Source organism: Oculina patagonica, chromosome 6, assembly GCF_052425735.1.
Source record: "Oculina patagonica isolate OP01 chromosome 6, crgOcupat, whole genome shotgun sequence".
Taxonomy (NCBI): Eukaryota; Metazoa; Cnidaria; class Anthozoa; order Scleractinia; family Oculinidae; genus Oculina; species Oculina patagonica.
Window position 1 is genome coordinate 33603844 of NC_135763.1, and position 23662 is coordinate 33627505.

Genomic DNA, 23662 nt, shown 5'->3' on the forward strand with positions numbered 1-23662 from the left:
CATTTGAACATTACATATGAAAAATGCGCTATATAAATTGATTATCATTATCATTATGATTATTTATCCACTGGATAACGATTTAGCCAGCAGATAGCGTTATCCACCCTTCGAACAACTGGTCGAATCAAAGGAGCTGATCGCCAACCGGGCCAAGGCCATAAACTGATTTGAATCAAATTCTCCTAACGATGATAATTAGAAATGCATGCATGGGAAATTTGTTAAAGGCTTTGTGCGCAAAAACTATATACGCTTTGCCTGTAATTACGTGCCTTATTGGTACCTAACTTCGCGGGTTCTTAATATTGCGAATTTGGCGAGACGGTATTTCGTGGTTTATTTACAGTCAACTCTCTCTAAAACGGACACCGTCGGGAACAGCTCCAACTGTCCGTCTTAGAGAGGCGTCCGTCTTATAGGGAGTTTAGTTACGGTAAAATGACTTAAAAACGGCAGGGACGGGACCAACACCAGGTGTCCGTCTTAAAGAAGCCGTCCGTCTTATAGAGATGTCCGTTAATGGAACGTTGACTGTATTTACATTAAAAGCATTATATACGTCAAAACGTCAAAAAATACATTTCGAAGGTCTTAAATTTCGCGATTTTTTGAAGGTATATTTTAGTCCGGAATCAACAAGGACAACGATTTCTTTCTGAGATATCTGAGGGAACAAACCGGCAACGAAGATGAAGACAGCAGTCAGTTATTCTATCGCTTGCTTTTTTATTCTGCACATTATCCAACACTAGACAAGGTAAATGAGTAATCTTGCGCGCATCTTTTCTTTCTTTGTTTCCTTGGCACATGTCCTGAGGCTTAAGGCATTCATTCGTGTCACCTTAAAACGAACAAACTAACCAGACCGTTAAACCATGACCTGCTTACTCGCTCATTCAACTTGTAAATTGAACAACCATAAAGAATCGAGAATTCGATGTTCCAAAACATCCAGCCCGCCGCAGGTTTTATGTTTGCAACGTAGCAAGTTCAACGTCTGCTTAATACTTATATTACACATTTTCGTGTTGACAAATGAAGCTCTTGATTGCTACTCGTCACTTAAAACGAAACAAAAACAAGTATTTTTATTTTAAGTTTCAAAGACATGTTCCGACAGAGCATCTGTCATCTTCAGTTGAATGGTTTACAAAGCACAGTGAGTTGAATAATAAGTAGAAAAAAATGCTAATTAAGACAAGTAGTCTGTGAAACTAAAAAAAAATTGTCGTTTTTCTTAAAATCTTTACGTGTCTGCTGTTCTCAAGATCTTTTAAAAACAAGTATCTTTTGACACAATCAAGAACTTTGTTCGCACGACCCATTTAACCAGACTTGGGTGTGGAAATTAGCTTCCATGTTTCGACATGTTCCATTATATATATGGTCTGGGGCTGCCAATCAAATATTCATTGGCAGCTCCAGTAAAGTAACACTTGAAAAGCGCAAACAACAGCGACATCTTACCCTTGCCTATTAAAGAACCCACTGAGAACAGTGATCTTTTGGAGAAGAATAACCAAACCGGAACGGAGATGAAAGTATCATCCGCTATTTTGTTGATCGGCTTTTCCCTCTGCAGCATAGAAGGTAGAGTTATGAACTGTCTATTTATGAGTTTTAACTGTAGCTATACTTCATAAAAGTGGTCGTTATCACTGGAGATGAGCGCTTACGAGAATAAAATTTCGTTAGTGGCGTCACCCACTGAAAAGGTAGAAGTTAATTAATCGCCTAACACGATCTTCGAAGAGGTAACGAATACAGAGTTCTAATACAACAGTTTATACAGTTCTAGTGCCATTGACCGACATACCTTTGTATTCAGATTTGGGTGGGAGTCTCGGGGGGGGGGGGTACTCCCTATAATGGCCTATACGGGGAGGCTCCGCCCGAAAGGGGTACCTTTTTCAGGCTCCAGGTATATAAAAGGGTAAGGATTTCACAAATTTAGGTATATGAAAGGGTAGGGAAATCTGCCATAATGATATTTTAAAATACCTTTACATTAAATATTTCGAGCAGACGAAACTTTTGGCTGTATCGTCTTAATTTATTTAGCGCTACATAAAAATGACAAGAAAACTTCCCTTTTTTGGTAAATGTGATGTCGTGTAAGTATATGAAAGGGGTGCCTTTTTGCAATAAAAGGTATACAAAAGGGGCACATGTTCTATCAAAATGGTATATAAAAGGGTAAGGGATAGGATCTCCGGGCGGAGCCTCCCCGTACAAAACTTTTTTTGAGTACCCCCCCCCCCCGGGGTGGGAGTACTCCATAATTTGTATACACAGTAGGGGTATCGAATGGTCTTTGCGAGCATTTGCGAACATGTGAGCAGAGCGTTTTTCTTTGCGAGCACGAGCATTGACAAAAGTTAGTCTTGCGAGCAACGAGCACTTTTCAAAAAGCTACCTCCACTAAAAAACCGAGCATGCGAGCACTTGTAAAATTATGCGAGAACGAGCAAACGAGCAACCACCAAAATTTTGCGAGCATTCCGAGCAGAAGCGTCATTTTGCGAGCACTGCAAGATTTTGAGGGACCATTCATGACCCCTTACAGTGCTGAATGATTGTAATTGTCGAAGTCTTGAAGTAGTGAAAGGACGCTTCAGACAACGTGGGAAGGTAGACGACGTGGTTGGTTTACGGCTCATTAACCTCAAACTATTTCCGGCCATCAGCAGCACACAATTTTTAGAAACACTAAATTAACAATAATATTTAAAATATAAAAATCGAAATTTGCTCTTTCTTGCAGCCCATTTGCGTGAAAAAAGAAACTCTCCAGAACCCGCATCTAAGGTAAGCTGTGCACCTGATGTCGTTGTGTTTTTTTTCAGAGAATCCTAACTGACGAGTTTATTTTTTTTACCATTCAGACTGACTATTAAGAGTTCTATCGTAAAACATTGCCTCATGGGTGTTGTTGCCGTCATACCGAGTTGCTAGCAACAAATCCACGGCTCATTTCTCAGTGGCCAGGGACGGAAAGAAGTTACAAGAGGGTTGTGTCGAATGACAAAGCGGTGCCCGTGGGCAAGCGAGTTTGCGCAACAACACTCTATGGTTCTTAAGGAGAAGTGAAAACAACGGCTATTGAATTTTATGCAAATTATACAAATTACCCTCATAAAGGAATACTGGCCAGCTATTGCTTTATGGAAAAAATAATAACTATTCATTGTAGTGTGGCCTTTTGTGTTCGCTCTGCCACATTCTTTAAAAACAAAATTTCGCGTGTGGCTCTGCGAGCGTAAAATATTCACCGAGGTAAAGGCAAACTTTAGTTGACGTCCTCTCAGCAAAAGACTCACTGGCACTGGACAAACGTCACCGTTATTATACCTAGCATCGCTATGTCTTCAAAGAAAAGTGCTTCTTTTATAATCTCCCCACTACAAGCGAAAATGTACTTGTTACCAAATTTATTATAGGTCATTTCAGGCGTGAGCATAACCTGATAACGGTAAGTGGTAGCATACGGTGCTTGCGTGGAGCGTGAAGGATGAAGCGTGAAGCGTGAAGCGTGAAGTGTGAAGTGTGAAGCGTGAAGCGTGAAGTGTGAACACGAATGGCTTCCTACCATTTTCTGTTGATGTAGATCACAGTCACCCTGAAGATTGAATGGGACCCCAGCGTGCTTAATAAACCAGTTCCAGCCAGTTACATCACAAATGTGCAGAACGGAACACTGCTGGTCGACATCCTGAACAAAGCTGCAGGGGAACACAAAAAAAGCCCTTTCAACAAGTACGACAGCACTTACTATGGCGGCCTGGGGTACCTGATCACCGCCATGAATGGCACCGAACAGAATCCTGCTAAGAATACCTCCTGGTGGCTTTTTGACGAGGAAACTGGTGAAGCTCTTCCATGCGGAATGAGTTCGTACGTGCCTCGGAACCAGTCTACCACCATTTTCCGGTATACTGCTTCCTCAAGTCATGACTATAATGCGACCGGATATTGCAAGCAATTCCCTTCCTCTGGTCAGGTTGGTAACCAGTCTCTCTCCCATACTTCATTTATGATATTACCAATGAGAACATTGATCAAAGTTAAATTCTCCACCAGCACAAAAACAATTACCATCTCAACCAGTACCTTCATAGCCACCAGAAACAGCACTTCAACCACCACTATCACTGTCACCATTTCTATCTCAACCATTGCCGATGTGGTGATGGTGGTGTTTGTTAGAGTAGTGGTTTTGGTGTTAGACTTGCAATAGTGGAGGTAGTAATGTTTATATTGACGGTAGTGCTAGTGCTAGTGGCAGAGGTGATGTGCTGGAAGTACTGGTAAAATTATTATTGTTGGTGTGGTGAATCTTGTAGTTCCGATAGTGATACTGGTAGTTGGTAGCTCAGTTGGTAGAGCGCCGGACTGCTGTGCGGGAGGTCGTGGGTTCGAACCCCAGACCGGACCAACACTCGGGGTCTTAAAATAACTGAGGAGAATGTGCTGCCTTTGTAATTTCATCTGCAAATGGTTAGACATTCTAGTCTTCTCGGAAAAGGACGATAAACCGTAAGTCCCGTCTCCTGTATCTTCAGTGTTATAACAGGGGACGTTAAAGAACCCACACACTATTCGCAAAGAGTAGGGCACAAAGCTCCCGGTGTTGTGGTCTGGCCTTTGCAATTGTGTAGTAAATTACAGTACGTGTAAAGCGAATTTGAACATATACATATGAAAAATGCGCTATATAAATACATTATCATTATTGTCGTGAAGGTGTTGTGGTGATGGTGGTTTTGGTAGAGGTAGGATTGTTGGTTTTGATGATGGTAGCAATGTAATAATGAAGGTAGTACAGTGAAACCCCGATATAACGATCCTCGATATAACGATATTCCCGGTAAAACGATAAATATTCAATGTCCTGGCAAAAGTTACAGTAAAATGTATAAGACAGAACCCCGATATAATGATCTTCGATACAACAATATTCCCGATATAACGATGAGAGTTTAGCGGACCGAACGTAAAATCTTCCTCGATATAACGATATTTAGCAATTATTGGATGAGACTGAGTATGATATTAACACCCTCCTCGATCTGCATAATTCTTTTTATCATACGAAAGCCGAATTCAATAATTGTTTTATTATTCATTTAAAATTTTTCCAGACTCCAAATGCAGAAAATAAATTTAATATGGTTTTTACAGTACGCAAAGTACACAAATACACAACAACGTTCGCTTTAAAATTTGATTTAAACTTCACAACTCGGTTACCTAGATTAAAATTCCCTGTCATTTATAATGACGATATTTAGCAGTTGCTTTAAAGCCAATTCTGATTACACAAAGCGACTTTTTTGAGTACATGTTTCCATCGTTCTTGCTTCCTTCGACGTAGAATTTTCGTAAAATTGCGTTAAGTCCACCACTGTGGCTAGTTCAGAAATTGTTTTTCTTGAAAATACGCTGTAAAAATTGTTTGACTCGCCTTCGTTGCTTTTTGCCCCTTGTCTTCTAATAATTTGGTGATTTTCTGCGCGTCGAACTGCACAAATCTCGCCATTTTCCCAGTCGTTCTGCATCAGAGCAGTTGCCGTGTGACGTGGGAACGAGGTTGAGATCGGTTAATGCGGTGGGAACGAGGTTGCGATCGGCTAATTTTTTATATTGGACAATTTACGTCATTTAAATGACGTCAATCGTCGTATAATTAGATCTTCTTCCAAATTTGGTCCGCGCTAGCCGGTTAGCTGGAATTAACCGAGGATTGAAAGCCAATCAGAAACGGAGAAATATTCATATCAGTTCGCAGTCACAATTTGAGCAAAACACTGAATTTAATCCAATAACATAACAGTAATCGAGTTATCTCTAACGTTTCTAACTTCAGCTTTGCACGATGATAACGAAAATGATACTGTGTTAAAAGCCTGTTTATCCAGCAAAAAAGAAATATGTTAGCTTTACCCGATATAACGATATTTTCGGTTATTTTACGACCATATCGTTATATCGGGAGTTTCGATATAACGATATATTTTACTGCTCTCTTGGCATATCGTTATATCAAGGTTCCACTGTAGCGAAGATTGGGTGGTGGTAGTTGTAGTGGATGTGGGGGTGATGGTGGTGTTGGTAGAGGTAGTATTATTGGTGTTAATGGTGCCGTAGCCTTGTAATAATGAAGGTAGGTGTGGTGACAGATAATGGTGATGGTGGTAATGGAAGTACTACTTCCCTCACTACCAACACTACCACCAGTACTATACTACCCCCACAAACACCCGGGTATAAGAACCTAGAATTTTTGGGTTCAGGCTGAATGGGTTCTTATATTTTGGGGTAGTTTTTTCCGAACTCAGGCTGATTAGGTTCTTAGTAGGTTCTTATTTGTAGGAGTTGTCATAGTGATACCATTCAGAGAGCTACTGTAGTACTAGTATGTCATAATGGTTGAACATTTGTATTTTAAACCGCATACAGTATTCTATACTCTGTATTTAAAAGATTTTCAATTAAACAAATAATTTTCATGGTGTTTCTCAGAAATTTCACAATTTCTATCAATTAAAATCCAGTATTTTGGCTACAAAATAAGGGTGTTTTTTTGTATAAGAACCTATTGTTCTTTGCCAGCCTAAATAGGTTCTTATATATTTGGGTATTAAAATGCTCAATTTCAGCCTGTAGGTTCTTAAATCAATAGGTTCTTATACGCGGGTGTTTACTGTATCATCGACTAATCATTATCTGAGTTACACAAAAATGTTTGCATTAACAGAAACATGATATTTCGCATCTGCATACAGGTTCCGCCCTCTGCAATCACAGTTACCCTGGACTGGAATGTCACCAGTGTTGGAAAACCAATTCCTGCTCCATACACTACCAAGGTTTCTAATGGCACAGTTCTTGTGGACATTATGAACAAAGCCGCCAATGAAAACACTAAAGGTCCTTTCAATAAATACACTTCCACCTACTTCGGTGGGCTCGGATATTTCATCACTTCTATGAACGGTACCAAACAGGTACGTGTTAAACAAATGAATTTATCTTTGAGTGTTATTCATAAATTTTCTAGAATTCTCCGTAGGATAATATGTTTAAAAATAGTGTAAATGTAGTCAGGGGATGACTTAGTTCGTTAGTGGTTTGACACTGATTGTTTTTTTATGTTATTTGTCAATACGTTTCGGCTATTGCTAAGCCTTCATCAGTTGAATGATCAAAGCTGTTACACGCGATTTAAAAAGGCAACACGTTAGCGCGCGCTGTAAAAATAACGTGTAAAGATTGAAAGAAAGGAACGTGGCGCGAGACTCGCGCGCGTGACAAGGACTTGTTAACCTCTGGGATAATATAACAATAGAGTTGATGTTCGCGGGCGTAAATATGTTTTTGGCCCGACTCAGGCTCATTTTAGCCCGAGCCGCAGGCGAGGGCTAAAATGAGCTCTGAGAAGGGCCAAAAACATATTTACGCCCAAGAACATCAACTCTATTACTATTATAATCATTTCAGAGGGCATTAAGTTAAGGAATCAAAAAAACAGTAAGCGATATCTTGAAAACTGCCGGCTTGCGAGTCGCCGTTTTATTTCTGATTGAAAACTAGGTTTAAAAGTTTACAAAACTCGGCAGAAAACCGCAAAATTACTTAAAACAATCTTTGCTTTAAAAGGAAATTACAAAATTCTTTCGGCAGCAAAGAAATAGTCGTCATTTAGAAGTGTTAAAATTAATTGTGCTGTTAACTGAACTGGCAGTTTGGAATATGCCTGAAATTCAACTGAGCGAGTTTCGCTCGACGAAGACAAACTTACATTCACTTCGCCGCCTGGATTCTTCTTTGAGTTTCTGTAATTCCTCTTCATCTAGCTGAGAAGACTGAAAATTTGCTTTCCCGTTCAGTCCTTCAAACATTTTGTCGTTATAATATAAAGCTCAAAAACAGTTTTGAAGCGTCTCGTCTCAAATTAAACGACGCTTCAAAATTATGCCAGCTTGTGCCAGACAGCAAGAAAACGGCGGGAACAGTTGAATGGTTTTCAGTTCTGATTGGCTGGCTTCGTTTTTTCTTGTTTCTGATTGGTCCACCGCAGCGGGCTAAAATATATTTTAGCCCGCTGAATTCTCCATTTTAGCCCGCAAAATACGCCACAATGCCCGATGAAATGATTATAATAGCGTACACCCCTCTGTAACAGACCTGGTGAAACCCGACCTGGTGGGTTATTTTGCCCTCCCTGGTGGCAATTTGACCTCCCTGGTCCCTGGTGAATATCTGAAAAATCCCTGGTCAATTTTATTTCTCCCCGGTGAAGAATTTTGTTTACCTGGTCAGGAAAAATCAACCAAATTCTTTCTGCTGGCTTTAATAAACAGAAGAAAACGAACCCGGCAAAAAGATAATTTAATAATTGACTATAACTTGATGTAAATATAGCAAAAAGTAATTGTTAACTTTTTTCTATTGTTTTTGTCGCTTGTTCCGTTGTCAAGCACGTCACTGAAGAGACAAAACAGATCTGTTTCCTTTTCTGTATGTAATACAAGCTTGTGAATGCTTCAGAGCCTGCCTCCTCCTCAGGCGCCTCGATTTTCTTTCTCCGACAAAGAACAAAGTTCGCGCGAAGCGCGATTGACTGGTGCCGAGCGCGAAGCGTTCCTTGTTTCCTTGGCATGCAACTTTTTTATTTTAACCAAAGCGGCTTGTTCGATTTTAGGCTGGAAACGTGTTTCAGGATGACGAATCCTGTAATGATGTTGGAGTCCGTTTTTCTTAAAAATATACAGCTTCCACTTCACAAGATGGATGACGACAAACGATTTTTTCTTCTAAAAACGCAAAATTAACTGGTCTAAACTCATTTTTAAAAATTGCGTAATCGTCCGCCATTAAACTCTCCGCCATCTTGAAAACATAATCTGCCAGACGTTTCTCTTCCTTTCGCCTTCCCTTCCTCCCTTGCGCGCCCATGTCCCCAAACTAGAGAGAGGCGTCTGGGTACGAGGCAGCTTCAGAGCGATTTGAACAGCGCGCGCGGCCCAAAACAAATATGTGGAAGTATTTTTGACCCGGCTTTCTATAGCGTTTTATCGAATAACTACGCAGAAGATAATCAGCTTGACCGACATAATTCTTGGTGAGTATTAAACGGCCTTTTTTCGTCGATTAAGTAGCCTTGAGCAGTTTGAGAGGCGTTTGATGTATAAAATATCGTGTTAAACTTTGCAGCCCGCCGGCACAATGTGATGTAAAAAATACGCAAGTTATTCAAGTACATTTAAGATCATTCAAAGTGGCGTATGACGGTAAATTTTAATTAAGCTGCCTCAAATTGTAAGTACTGTCTAAATATTACTTTGTGAAGCTTTCGCCTGCATGAAACTATTGATGCCGAGGACTGCAGTAATTAAAACGTATTTTTCATTGCTCGCTTAATCCGAAAAAAGAGACAATTTATTCGACCTGTAAAAGATATAAGCAAACGGTTTTCCTATTTTGACGTCTTTATGCTATGAACTACTGAAAATGGATCAACGAATAAGGGCCGGCATTTTTAACATTTTGCAACTTTAATGGTAAACGGACCGTTTAAATTTAGGCGCGTCCGTGCGAGACAACCTCTGGATCTGTCTCTTGGTGCTAGGCTCTTGCTTTTGATAATAAATATTTATGCCATTTACCTTCTGGAAAAGTAATTAAACTTGTAGTCAGATTAGCAGGGCTTGAGAGACGTTCAAACTAGGGAGTCGAGAAAATGATCCCACGAAACGTTCTCCCAATTTTTTTTTGAAACATATCGAATATCTGGCTGAATTCACGTTAACCTAGACTTTCTAAAAGTCCTTCAACACGCGGTTTAGGAATTTAAGGCGTAAATGTATGTTTTGGTGGTGTAATCCGCCAAGCGCAAGGTTGGTTGCCTGGTGAAGCGCGTTCCCCTTCCAAAAATAAGGAGCTTTGATTTTAACTGAAAAGGTCTAGAAATAATCGTGTTTTTTTAAGTTTACTTTAAGCTGCCTAGTTGCCTATGAAACTCCCTTCAAAACTCACGAAATGTGTCAGTCTAATTTTCAAAATTTCCCGGCATGCCCCCTGGACCCCCAGTAGCTTACATCTTCGGCGTTCACACGATTGCATCTTTCAGATCTTTGGCGCTCTGAAGAACCGTCGTTTTAAATCCTGCCTACCGGCCTGCTAAGAACTGTAAAAGTAACATGCATCTAAAGGAATCGTTTTAGGGCGACAACGTCAGTCCATCGCCTTATATCATAAGGCGGTCGGCGGAATTTGTTCTTCTGTTCGTCATCGCTTCTGCATGCATTGCGTGCCGTGTATGATCTCTGATGGACAAAAACGTGCGAGGATTTCAGAGGATTTCAGGAATATAACACGACTGCTTCAACTCCAAGTGCAAACTGACAGTGTCAATAGTATGATTACTCATTGGCTCATTGTGATAATGATTTGCTAAATTTGACCCATTGCGGATCTAGTGGCGGTAATGCACTGTTCGATACAAAGAACGTTTGGGGATCGCAAAACGGCCCGTTTGCCGTATAACGCGAAGGCCTAAAATGACTTGTTATAAGAGAAATTAAGTCCGATGCCTTTATTCGATTCTGTTTTTCCTTTGCCACTTTTCTCCGTGTAAGAGCAGGATACAAACAGTACATTACTTCAGTTGTTTACGTACAATGCAATGTGAAAAAACGACAGTGTGATCTACAGCCGTTAGGCGACGTCGATGCGGAAAATTTTGCACGATTACCCCGCTAAGTTTATTGCATACAAAAAGTAAGTAATCAACCTGGTGGATTTTTTACTTCCCTGGTCGATTTTGGTTGAAAACCTGGTGGAAAATCAGGTGTCACCAGGTCTGTTACAGAGGGGTGTTAGCGTGGCCGTTCCCAGAGTGATTATATGTTCTTGTAATAAAGGTCAAGAAAGGAAGAAATTAAAGAAGCAATACAGACTGTAGTGGATTGTGCAACGAAGCGCCATTTTGTCGATGTTTTCATCTCAATCTCTTAAGTGATTATAGTAAACTGGAAAGTGGTTGACTGCCAGGCGACAATTGATGGAAAATAAAGCATGCGGGCCATTTAACCAATCATTCGAACGTCACCTTAATCGTTTTTACCGCATGGTAATGAGGTTGAAGGCATCATTCACGAAGTCACGTACGCGTGTTTCCCTCACTCACCCGATCACGCGATTCTGATATTAAACCGCAATTAATTCATGCAGTTAACGGTGAACGTGCTGACAGAAAGGTTCTTTAATATAAAATTCCTTCTCTGGGGCAAGTACAGATCGCTAAAACCTTGCTGGTGTGAAGAAATTCATCTTTCTTTCCGGGCCGCGAATACTGTGTCGCGACGCAATTTTCAGTGTGTTTTGAATACAAATCATGGACTTGATCTGGACTTGATCAAGGACTTTCTGCGGCTTCTCGAGACTTCAGAAAGCAAACTTGTTATGCAAAGTACTAGTGTTACTTTGAATGGAATTTATAGAAGGATCAGTAAAAGTAAGTCAAGTAAAGAATTGAATGCAAAAGCCGTCCGCTATAATTATAAGAAATCACAATTTTTGCTTTTGCGTCAATAAATTTAATTAGCGTGCAAGGGTTGCTTCACGCGTTTTGAAATTGACGCTTTTGAATACATTTCTGTGCTTCATCTTCTTCGAAAATTAATCTGAAATAACGCATCTTTCAAGTTTCTTTCATATGTCCATCTTTAGTTCGGTATTTTAGGTTTTGTAGGGACATTGATCTTTGTTTCGAGACAGACGCGGTGTTTTCTGATCATACCTTTCAACCCGACCAGACTTTAGTTTTGTGTTTTAATTTATAAAAGATTTAGAAAATTACTTCAGTATTCCAGAAAAATGCAAACGAATAGTTTCATAAATAGTTAAATAAATGAAGAACTTAGAAAGCATTACGAATTCAGTTTTTGGAACGAACCATGTGGTTTTCAGAGTTTTGTTAACAATATTCGTAGTCTCCTTCGCAGCCGCGCTATTTGGTTGTCACGCAACGCTTTCGTGATTCGAAAATAACTTTTCCCTCCGAAAAACAGCTTTTCTGCACCAAGAAACACCACATTGAGATAGTTTCGTATTTTGTCAAGGTCTTCATTAGGGAGTTCCTACTATTTGTCTAGGTTTCCTGGGCATTTTTTGTTTATTTGTTTGCAATAAAGTCTTGACATTGTAAAACCACGTCTATATTCCTAGTTTTATCTAGGCAGCTTTTCTTTATTCTTTATTGTACTGTCGATTGCATCTACCTGTGAACGCACGCGCTAAAAACATGTTTTCAAATGACGTCAAACGTCAGCGTTTAGCAGACCGAAACGCGAACTTTTGCACTCAAAATACTCACCATAAACACTGAGTACGGGCGAAACTTTACACTAGAAATGATTCAAGAGAACCTGTGTATGCATATCGACACAGATCAGCATCAGTTTCTCAGAAGAAGTTTCTATATCTAATCTTTCCGCCATTTCGAAACAGGAATGTGTTGAACTTTCGGCGCGAAAGTTGCCGTTACGATCTGCTAAACTTCAAAGTTTGACACCTGAAACGCTGACGTTTGACATCATTTGAAAACATGTTTTTGGCGCGTGCGTTCACAGGTAGATGCAATCGACAGTATTTAATGTTTTATTTTTATAGCCTCTCATACCCGGCAGTAAAAGGTACAGGAACCGTGAGTTCCGATACGTACCCAAATCCTTCCCTAATCCTCCACCCTTAGAGCAGTTTTCAACTCAGTGTCGTAAAACCAAAACCAAAGTAATCACTCTGGCCAATCACAAAGGACACAGACAATCCAGTGAGCCAATCAAAACTCGAAGCAAATACATGTAGCTGGCACAAAGCGCGGGAAAACGTGCGCGAGCGAGTCACGATTGGTTTTGGTTTTAGTTCTGATTGGCTGAGAAAGTGGCGCGAGATTTTTAAGCCAATCACTAAGCGTAGTAATGCAAAACCAAAGCAAACGCAATTTACTTTCGACACTCAAGTGAAAACCGCTCTATGGCACTTCCAGGGTCGGAGTGAACGCTGTCCTAGCGTCTTGTTTAGAAAAAAATGCGGAGATCGGCACTTCATTCATCGAATTACCATGAGGTTGCTCGAAGAGCCTTTGATTATTAAGTGTTTTAAATTTCTCTTCATTCCTCTTGTCCAATCAGGATCCCCAGACGAACAGGTACTTGTTGATTTACGACAAAGTTACTGGACAACCCATACCACTCGGAAACGTGAGTTCGTACCAGCCACTGGATGGTTCAACCACGATCCTCAGGATTGTGTCAGGTGCGAGCCACGAATCTTCGACAGCAACTTCGAGCCCTACTGAAGAAGAATCGGCGCCCAACTCCGCTGGCAAATTTGTGGGGATGGGATTGGTGATCCTGTGTCTCATGGCCGGTGTGGAATGCCTGTGGCTCTTGTAACTCTATTGAGACACTTGTAGCATCAAGCCAGTAAGCTATCCGACAGATATTGCAATACAAAGAACGATTTTTACTGTACCGCATTCTGTATTAGTTAAGTTAGCTACAAGGTAATAATATTTCCTACAATCTCTGCATTAATGGTCTTTTATAAAGAGATTCTAGTATTGTGAAAGCTCAATTTTTAGAGCTATTTCAATTAACGTAGGCGACAAGACCGTCACAGCAAACGTGATTTTTTTTCTTCGGACGTGTTGAAACAAGATACTTTTAGTCATACTGAATTTGAGAAGATTTTCCAAAGTACCATTTTTCCGTAGTTGATGAATTCGTTTATTCTCATTACCGTCTTTTTGACAATGTATTGATATTGTAGGGAGAAATTTGATGTTTATCAAGCAAATAACGTAGACATGTTAACTAGCCTCTGGCGCAGTCGTTCTTTGGGGCGATCGTGTTTCACTGCGTGGGAGGCTACATGTTAACCACAGCTGTTTTATTTCGTAAAATGTAATAAATAACTGTTTATGAACAGCTCAGGGGGTTCCCTTCCTAAAAAATAATTCTTGCCAATAAATAAAAATGAGAAAAAAAAAATTTCCTAGTGTCTCCAATTAATTTTTAAAGCAGTAAAAGTGTTCAACACTGTGTAATGAAATGTTTGTTTTTATTCCTTTGAATCCCACAACCAGTTATCTCTTTCATACATTAAAACCAACAGAAACATATAGTATTTACATTTAATATCTACAAATTCACGGTCAATCGCGTGAAAGACCCATATGAATTCTCTTTTTTAAAACAAAAATTCATTAAATAATTTCTTATATTAAATTTCTCGAGTGAGTGCAAACATAGACCTGTTTTCGATAAAATTCTTCACCGCAGATGCTCTAAAATAGAAAACAATCCAAGGAAAGAAATATAAAGAATGGGACGCTATAGAGATTTTTTTAATTTACTTTGGACGAAAACGTAAACCCTCCGCTGACCCAGAAAACATGACGGAAAATAAGTTGAAGAAAAAAAGTTTTTTAGAAGCGTAGAACTGGCCAATTGATAAATAACGGTTGCTCATACAGAAAACTTATTTGAGACCACCATGTCCATATTTCTGCTATCCACCACATTTAGAATGTACATTTTAAGGCACGCGGGAATGCTAAGAGAATTGACAAGATCCAGACTACACGGCGACAGCAACTTGCGAATTGACAGACGACATAGTCGTTTCAGACTTTTGGGTTTTCCTAGAAAACAAAACAGAAATAAGTAACTTAGGATGGCAAAATAAAGCTAGCTATTACGTAACTAAAAGAACTTAACATCACTCATTACCGCAAAAAAAGGAATCAGCCAATCAGCGGCTTATGAAAGCGCGGGAAAAACCAAGCAACCGGCGCTAAGCGCAGGAAAACGATTGGCCCGCTCGTTGTTGCGGCTTCGCCGCTTGCTAGTGGGCACTTAAAAACCCAACAATACCGCCAGCTACGCAGGCTAGCGACTGATTGGCTAAAAAAAACAGATAAGATTTCTACTTCACTGGTTGAAGCCCGCTGCAAGATTTTACGCAGCACCATTAGGGATGGACCATTAGATTTTTGAAGGGGGGAGGTGCATGAATTTTAGCTTCTTGATTATTTTTTATATTCTCTCAGCATTTTTTTTTCCTTCGTCACAGCTTTGCTCAACTTTGAATTTTTGACTCAAGAGCCCTCGCTCGATATTTTTTGGGGGGATTGCACCCCCTCCCCCCTCCCCCCATTTCCATCAAAAATCTAATGGGTGGAGAGCTCAGTACTGCTCAGCAAATTACAGCTGCAGTATAACGACCTCTGATATAACGCACAAATTACATGTAAAAAAATCACAAATCACGGTTACGAAACTTTTTCATATATAGCAAACCCCAACATAATGAATTTGCCTAGCACGTTTTGGGACGATTTTAAGAAGATTTGAGCTCCACAAGTTATCTGCTTTCGACTGAGGAAAGCCTCAGATATAGGCTTTATGCTGCTTACCATGGCTTTCCCAAAATAATTGTAAAAGCTGCTGATAAAATCCAACCATCTCCAAATTTGGTCCATTTCCATATCGAGTCACCAGTGATTGAAGGATGGTCTCTGCTGAATTACCGCTGTCATCCATAATATCACACCGCGCACCATACTCGATCAGAAGCTGTGTCAATGGACCCGACTCCTCCCCTCTCAAAACTTCAAAGCAATAAAAACATTATACTAAATTATTACCTTTCATAACCCTGGGTTTCTTCAACTATATAAGGGGTTTTGCGTGGGCTAGTAACTGGGGGAATTCATATTATTGGCGGGATAAAAAAAAACCGTATGCAAATGAGCTAACAAGGACTTAAAGGAGAAGTTCACTCTAGAATGGCCATTTATTTTCTTTACGCCAATAAAAGGTTTACACAAAGATATGTCATTCTCCAAAATTTCAGCCTCTAACGTTCGCTATAACCCAACGAAATCTTTCCCTTTTAAGTGAGGGACAGGTTGTAAGAAAGCCACTCTGATCAAACGATTAGATTGGTAGTCTAGTTGGAAACTTGCTGCCTTTTCCATTTGACGTACAGTGTTCCGTGAGGATGTTAAGTTCAAACTGAGAGCGCTTATATCCGGGGAATGGACTTAAAACAAGAATATTTGCAGACAGATGGGCCTTTCTCAATCGGCTACAAGCCGGGATTTTACAGCATAAACCTGGGGTTTGTTCCTTTAAGAAGTTACGATATAATTTAAAGCCTAAAAAAAATAAAAGGTTCTTCTCTGTTTCCTGTGGTGCGAATGTCTAGGGCAGGCTACAACTCTGCTTAATACGGTTATTAAAATGTTCAAACAAACCTGAAGCTTTTACATCGCCCCCTCTTCCCCCCCCCCCCCCCCAAAAAAAAAAAAACATCATCTCTTTGTGAGCTGAGAGATCAAAAATACTTTGGTCATAATCAGGCATGATTTAAAATGTATTTTTAACAGACGAAGGTCACCGAAGTGACCGAAACGTTTCAGTTAGTTTTGATTAAAATCGTGTCAACCCTGATTTTCAAGTTTTAAGACCTGAGAGTTTCAGGAGTTGCAGCTGAATAAGGAATATTCCAAGAATGATTAACAAAATTGTCAAGGAATAGAGAATGTCGACTCAAAATCGTCAGGGAATAATAAATGTATACTGGCTTAGAAAGTCGCCAAGGATGAGAGAATATTGACTTAAAATCGTCAAGGAATATTGAATATTTTAATTTTCATGAATTTTTCAGGAATGAATAAAAAAGTTTTTATCACAACTTTGGTTAGTTTCTTGGTGTTGCTGATAGTGTGATAGTGTGAATTCAAATGACAATAAACAAAACCTGGACAGCAGCACAATGGCAACAGTAGTTTCCACAACACCAAGATATATCCCAACTTTGTTACCCGGTTTTATACGGGGAGGCTCCGCCCCAAGTTCTAACCCCTTACCCTTTTATATACCATTTTTGACAGAAATTGCACCCCTTTCGTATACCTTTAACTGAAAAAGGTACCCCTTTCATATACCTAAAAGACATGGCTGGACTTAAAATAGGACGTTTTCTTGTCATTTTTATGTAGCGCTTAATAAATTAAAATAATACAGCCATAAATTGCGTCTGTTCGAAATAATTTAATTAAAGGCCCTTTTAAATAGCCATATGACAGATTTCCATACCCTTTCATATACTTAAACTCGTAAAATCCCTACCCTTTTATATACCTGAAGCCTGAAAAAGGTACCCCTTTCGGGCGGAGCCTCCCCGTATAGGCCATTATAGGGAGTACCCCCCCCCCCCGGGCTTTGTTAATTATTTATTAGTTATCATTATTATGACTGTAAGTAAATACATTATATAAATTTGCTCTTGTTTGGAGGACATTGTCACATGACAGGCTCCTCCCAGGTAACCTGAACATTGACATGTACCTATATGAAGTGGTGTTCGGCCCTCCTCTGCTTGCACATTAGGGTCTGCTCCAGCGTCAAGTAAATACTGTACACATGCCACACTCTGTGCCTCGCACGCCACATGCAGGCCTGTCTTGTAATGAGCTTTATCTGTTTGATTGACACATGCACCATATTCCAATAGAAGCTTGACTACATCACTAGAAAACAAATGTGTTTATCATGTTATAGTGTTTATGTTCTGAACAAAAAACAGTTTAAAGATGAATTCCAGTCCGTACTGCGCAATCTCGGCTGCAATGTTTATGTGAGCCTCACAGAAAGGAATGTTTACAAGCAAAGCTAAAAATTCCGCAACAAACTTACCTTTTTCGTCATTATTAACGCCAGATATCCTTGCAGAACAAATAATAACGAGTAGAAGAACCTTGACGCTATTTCAAACTGACGTTTCAGCTCATCTGAAATTCTTGAACGAAACGAACTGTAATGGTGGACTAAAAAACTTCATGTATGCTGTCATCAAAGTGTAACGTTTCAACGAATTCAAGACAAAAAGACAAAAAAAAAAAACAGAGTCGGCGCAGTACGGACTGGAAATCAGCTTTAACAAGCAATGGATCCTCTGGCTACTTGTGCTCACTTTTCTTGTGGGGCATGTGCTTGTCATGCACTTACTATACTTGGCTTTTTTTTTTTCATCAAATTAAATGCTTCAAGAAAAATCCAATAAATTATTGAATGAAAAGCACAAGTCTGCATCCAAGCCTAGTGGCCCACCAGAGCTTATCCTGGTTTCTGAAGCATGAAGTACTGTAATAAGGAGTATTTCTACTTGCCCCTGGATGGGAGAGGAGAGAGGCACTGTGAGAGTTAAGTGTCTTGCCCAAGAACACAACACAGTGCCCCAGCCAGGGCTTGAACCCAGGCCGCTTGAACTGGAGTCCAGCACCCTGACCATTGGGCCATAAATTTCAGCCTTCCATCTTTGTTTTGGAATTAACACAAAATCAGTGCAAAGTCTGTTTAGTTCCAAATAGCACAATTTTAACCATCATTAATTAAAATTTAACTGGAGCACAGTGCTTGTCCAGGTGCAGTTTTGTCAAATTACTTTTTTTGGCACTTCCCACTTATCTTAGCCACTCATTCCAAGCAGACAGGATTTAAAGGGACTGTGTCACGGCTAAGTTAATTTTATGTTATTAAATTTTGCCAAACACCCGCTATGAAACTAAATGTTTGCAAAGAAATTAATTCTATGATTCTAAATGACTAAACCATAGCTTCACTGCAGCCAAATGTGTTTCCTGGCGGTATAATTTTAAGTTACAAGCAAATAAGATTAACTTTGAAAATTGTTCCGCCGGACCACTTTTCAAAAACCCATATCGCAACCCGTTTCAATCTTCGTTGCTTTTGGCCATCCGTACCTTTCTTTTTTTGCATTTAGTGTGTTATTTAAATATCCATTCACTGTTTTAAGATGTTATTTTATATATTTAAACAAATTTGGTGGTCAATTCCTATGCCTAAGTTTGGCTAAAATCCGTGACACGGTCCCTTTAAGAGTACTTACTTAATGACCCTTTGATACAACCAAATTGTTGACCTTTACTTGTCTGCCTGTAATAATGACCCTCGTAAAACAAACCTATGAGCTCTTTGTGCTGCTAAAAATAAGGGTGTTTGGCCCCAGGCCTCTTCCACATTAACCAAAGCACCAGCTGCTAGTAACACAGCTGCACAGTCACAGTGTCCAAAGAATGCTGCTTGATGCAACGGCGTGCTGCCAAACCTGACGACAGATGTAATACAAGTCAGCCACTTAACAACAAGACACCACCCAATGTATTATGTTGAATTGGTCAGACGCTCAGTCACTTGGTTGCTCTGTCACTCTGTCAGTTGATTGATCAATCATGTTTGTTTGCTGAGTTGATTTCTGACTGACTGACTGAATGACTGACTGACTGACTGACTGACTGACTGACTGACTGACTGACTGAAAACCACTATTATTTAATAAAAAATAGAGAGGCATATACACTATTGTATTCCTTGCACACTAATTTCAAACAAATCAAATTACCTTGATGTACAGTTGACATCAGCACCATGATCAATCAACAGCTTCACACATTTAACATGGCCATGGTAAACAGCAAGATGTAGTGGAGTAAGACCATCCTTCTCCTGTACATTCTGTTTTGCTCCTGTGTCATGTCGCAGAGTAAGGAAGGATAGAGATACAATAGCATTACTACAATAAATTTTATAACACTTTGAATATAGAACCTTCATACTGATTGGTCGTGTGGTCATTTTGTAATAGGCTATAGACATGCTATGAAGTACACTGACACTGCATTTTGTTGGCCTTCTTTTAAATAAAGAACTAGAAAACAGGAGCTTCTTGTTTACATACATTTAAGAGGGTAGCAAAGGGTTTATGCGTGACACGTGAAAAGGGCAAAAATAGTCCGTGACGTGTGAAAACAGGGCAAAAATTAGACCATGCCGCGTGAAAATAGCTAGAAAAGACACGTGATTCGTGAATGCTGCTGTTTCAAGTATACGTGAAACGTGAATTTGGTTAAAATTTGTGCGTGAAATGGGATCACAACACCCCCTTTGCTACCCTCATTTAAAGCCTGGTGAAAGCATTTGAGATGTTTGGTAAAATTCAAAAGGTAGAGCATATATGTAATTTACCTTTGTCTGCAGTGCAGGCTTACTTTTAAACATGCAAATTCTTGTTTGAGCTTTCTCTCAGTCATGTTCTATAATGAGCCATGTAAACACCAGTGCCATTTTTGTTTTCTAATACTATTGAAGTATTCTACAACAAGGTACATGTACAGTATTTCAACTTTCCTTTGATATAAAATTTTATCATCATCATTTCTTATTGTGCCAGTAAACTGCTTCCCTCAGATATAATTTTAAAGTCCACAAAGTGTTTGTTATTGATTTCATTTTTTCCATTTTATTAAAGAGGACCCAAATCCTAACCCTAACTCTTTGTTGCCAGTCCAATATTGTCCAAGTATTTTGAACCGGGTAACATTTCAACAGCCACTTTATAATAACTATAAACTTATGCAATAAAACTCTTACTCAGGACCATTTTGTCCCTCATACTTTTCTGTATGGACCGCTCTGCATTATTTAGATCCTTACATTCCAGACCTTGGGTGTTTGTAGGAGTGTTAAGTGAGTTTTGATTTTCCTTAAATCGCCATTCTTGACTTACCAGCATCAATCAGCAGCCGTACACATCCCACCCGACCCTTTGCAGCAGCTAAGTGCAAAGCTGTCTGTTTAGAGTCTGGATCTCTCAGGTCAGGGGAGATCTTCCTGTCATGGAGGGCCCACCGAAGGTCATCTTCACGCCCCTCACGTGCCGTGAAGAAGAGTGTGTACCTCTGACCCATGCCTTCCAAGTGTGCTCAGTGCACCTGCTACAGAACAATGCTGAAATAAACTATATAAAATATTAAAACTAAAGTTGTCCAACGTTTCGATGTAACTAACATCACTATCAAGGTAAAATGTTGTATCGTGGTGTGAATATAAATTAGTTTGTGGAAAATAAAAGACATTTGCTGCATGGTTATTTAAATAGTTTCGTGCGGATAGGGTCAGTTTGCACCTTTAAAGTCGGCTTTAGGTCTTGAATAATTAGCATTTCCTTGATAAGACAATCGAATTTGCTGCGGCATTTCTTTAATACTGAGAAGTTGTTAATTAGCTCTGGTTTTGAGATCCCGTGTGTGTTCAACATGTGCTTTCCAACTGATGAACTCTGAGAACTGTGCTCGGCAACACGTTGGTGCACATGTTGGTTGGTATAACCGACATAGTCCATATCGCATAGACCACATTTGAAATAGTACACCACGCATTGTTCGCTCATGATTTTAGGTTTCTCTTCCCTGAGTTTTAGAAAGGTCTCCTATTTTCCGGCTTGTAAAAACTGGTTGTAGGCGCACATCATTTTCCACAAACTAATTTATCTTCACACCACGATACAACACTTTGCCTTGATAATGCAGATGTTAGGGTAGTTACATCGAAACGTCGGACGTCTTTAGTTTTAATATTTCTACTGAAGTTTTTCAGTAATCCGTTGATTATATGAAATCAAAAATTTAATATGTAATTAAATTAAATATTAACAAGGCTAGAAAGTGGTTAAAACTTTAAAAAAGTGAATATTATGAATAAACGATTCATTATAATGACATGTAATATAATTTAAATAATAATAAATAATAAATATGTGTGGAGAGAATGAACTCAGAAAAAAATTCTGAGTTCACAGATGGGATTTGAACCCACAACCTTCTGTACACTACTCGGACGCTCGAAGTTTATTATTATATATTATTTTAAACAGCATGCAAAGTAAGTCCTGTCTGAGCCCAGGGCTAGTGGATTTTCCTGTCGGGCTAGTCGATTTTATCCACCACACCAATGGACATGTTACATTTTTCATGGCTCACGGATCATGCAAGTCATTCCAGCCATTCTGGTTAGCTAAAATAACACTCCGGTTAGCCTATAGCTTGTTTAGGTAGCTTATGGTTAGCCATTTATTGGGATTTGGGATTTCTGGCTCCCATGGCTCACATTACTCACTGGCTCCCATATTGTACACACTCGAAAAAGAGTGCCTGGCTTTTTATGTCTAAAATCATGCTGAAGGCTAGAGAAATGTGGTAGAACAAAACATGGTCACTATTCTCATTCAAGGTAAGAAATAAAGGGCTAGATTTTTTTCGAAGTGAAAAGATATTATGCAGTTGATCCCAGCGTATTCAATCCAACGTTCGGTAATCGAACCCAATCAAACACCAATCGTTCGATTGGGTTCTGACTTCAGTAATCGAACATAATCGAACTCACAATAAAATTTGGTCAATCAAACAAAATCCAATGTTCGATTACCGAACAGTTGACCATCAAACAAAATCGAACCTTCGATTAGCGAACAGTCAACAATCGTACTCAATTGAACGGTCGATAATCAAACTCCTGTTTGTTTATATTGCGGACATTTGGACGGCGCACTGTCCCCCTGATTAGTCCTGCGTGATTAACTTATCAAGAGAATGAAATGAAATACTTTATTAAAGTGTCTGAAGTATTTAGCTTAAAAAAACTAATTGTGGACACTATTTACATTATTATATATCTAAGCTATTTAAAGTTAAAATATTTACACTTAAATTCTAAGAAGAAGAAAAACTGAAGAATCGTACTACATACATTAATAAATAAATAAATCAATAAATTACAATAGAATAGAGACGGATTCCGAACAAAATTGAGTCGGATTGAATTCGATTGAGTTCGATTGGTTCAAAAATCGAACTCACAGCAAAATAGATGTTCGATTTTGTTCGATTACCAGACCCAATTATTGATTTTTAGTTCGATTTTGTTCGATTAGATACGCCGGGAATTGATTCGTTCTGCTACGCTTTGATTATTGAAAAAGCTAGCTAAAATATCTGGCTTTCAGTAGTTGGAAAGTACATTTCATATATTCCCCTTTTAGTGCAGCCAATTTAATATTTCCTAGACAATTAGGAGAGTTTAAAGCGGCTCTGTTTAAATGATATATAATATTTTCCGTGACATTTCGAAAAAAAAATCTTAATAATCGGTACATGTACGTCCCAAGGGAGCAATTGAGCAATTGTCATTTTGAAAACGAGAAGTGAATAAAGCTTATGGTTTGTTTTCTAGATCCCCGTGCTATAAACGATAAGTCAAGACCTTAAATAAATATTGGATACATCAAAGAAATAGAACAAAACGAACCTACGTCAAGATTTCTCAAATTATTAAAGCTTTATATCGATACGTCACAAGTACATAAATGAATGATTGTTTTAAATGAGAGGTAGATTACAAGTGTCTAAAAAGATTTCTGGATCTTCATACTGTAAAATATCAGTCTAAGTCCCAAATGTTAAATAAAATCCAAACATCGAAGTATAAAGAAAGAAACTAACCTTCCTTCTAACCTTCCCTCTTGTTTGCGGCCATCTTTGTTTGTTATGGTTCCTTCTCGTTTCCAGACTCCCTGACCCATGTTCAGCGGTCATCAAAGAGATGGATGCGACGCGACGGCTCGCCTATTTTAGCCTTTATATTTTCCGTTTATATTTTCAATTTGGGTTATAACAGTAAATCAAAAAGAAGAAGAAAACAATACCAGTTATCCGAGATTCTTTACCCTG

The 23662-nt window shown here is 39.1% G+C and overlaps 3 protein-coding genes across 4 annotated transcripts in view; 2 read left to right on the plus strand and 1 right to left on the minus strand.

Annotated features, from left to right (window-relative positions):
* LOC144656767 (uncharacterized) overlaps positions 1-14038 on the plus strand; it is a 77896-nt gene extending 63858 nt beyond the window's left edge. Inside the window, exon 6 of the mRNA XM_078517006.1 lies at positions 13465-14038. The gene's annotated coding sequence lies outside the window, so the exon portion shown is untranslated. The remainder of the gene's footprint in view (positions 1-13464) is intronic.
* Positions 1399-13469, plus strand: LOC144656772 (uncharacterized). Its single transcript, XM_078517014.1, has 5 exons — positions 1399-1593; positions 2768-2811; positions 3611-4003; positions 6789-7010; positions 13200-13469. The coding sequence occupies exons 1-5, from the start codon at positions 1539-1541 to the stop codon at positions 13461-13463; spliced, it is 978 nt and encodes a 325-aa protein (XP_078373140.1). The 5' UTR covers positions 1399-1538; the 3' UTR covers positions 13464-13469.
* Positions 14039-14111: 73 nt separating the features above from the next.
* LOC144656768 (uncharacterized) lies at positions 14112-23576 on the minus strand. 2 transcript variants are annotated; one of them, XM_078517010.1, is made up of 7 exons: positions 23435-23576; positions 20665-20872; positions 19501-19624; positions 19063-19206; positions 17427-17608; positions 15488-15682; positions 14112-14713 (listed from the first exon to the last, which is right to left on the minus strand). In XM_078517010.1, the coding sequence occupies exons 2-7, from the start codon at positions 20843-20845 to the stop codon at positions 14538-14540; spliced, it is 1002 nt and encodes a 333-aa protein (XP_078373136.1). In that variant the 5' UTR covers positions 20846-20872; positions 23435-23576; the 3' UTR covers positions 14112-14537. The 2 variants fall into 2 exon arrangements, with proteins under 2 accessions (XP_078373136.1, XP_078373135.1); XM_078517009.1 differs by having other exon boundaries at positions 20665-20895; positions 23435-23566.
* Positions 23577-23662: the final 86 nt, after the last annotated feature.

Bases quoted from the DNA above. Each gene is read 5' to 3' on its own strand.
- LOC144656772 (XM_078517014.1), top strand. From the start codon at position 1,539: ATGAAAGTATCATCCGCTATTTTGTTGATCGGCTTTTCCCTCTGCAGC. The intron at 1,594-2,767 runs GTAGAGTTATGA...TCTTTCTTGCAG, and splicing joins TTCCCTCTGCAGCATAGAAG to CCCATTTGCGTGAAAAAAGA. The intron at 2,812-3,610 runs GTAAGCTGTGCA...CTGTTGATGTAG, and splicing joins CTCCAGAACCCGCATCTAAG to ATCACAGTCACCCTGAAGAT.
- LOC144656768 (XM_078517010.1), bottom strand. From the start codon at position 20,845: ATGGGTCAGAGGTACACACTCTTCTTCACGGCACGTGAGGGGCGTGAA. The intron at 19,625-20,664 runs GTAAGTCAAGAA...GACATGACACAG, and splicing joins ACGGCTGCTGATTGATGCTG to GAGCAAAACAGAATGTACAG. The intron at 14,714-15,487 runs GTAAGCAGCATA...TTTGTTTTCTAG, and splicing joins ATTATTTTGGGAAAGCCATG to GAAAACCCAAAAGTCTGAAA.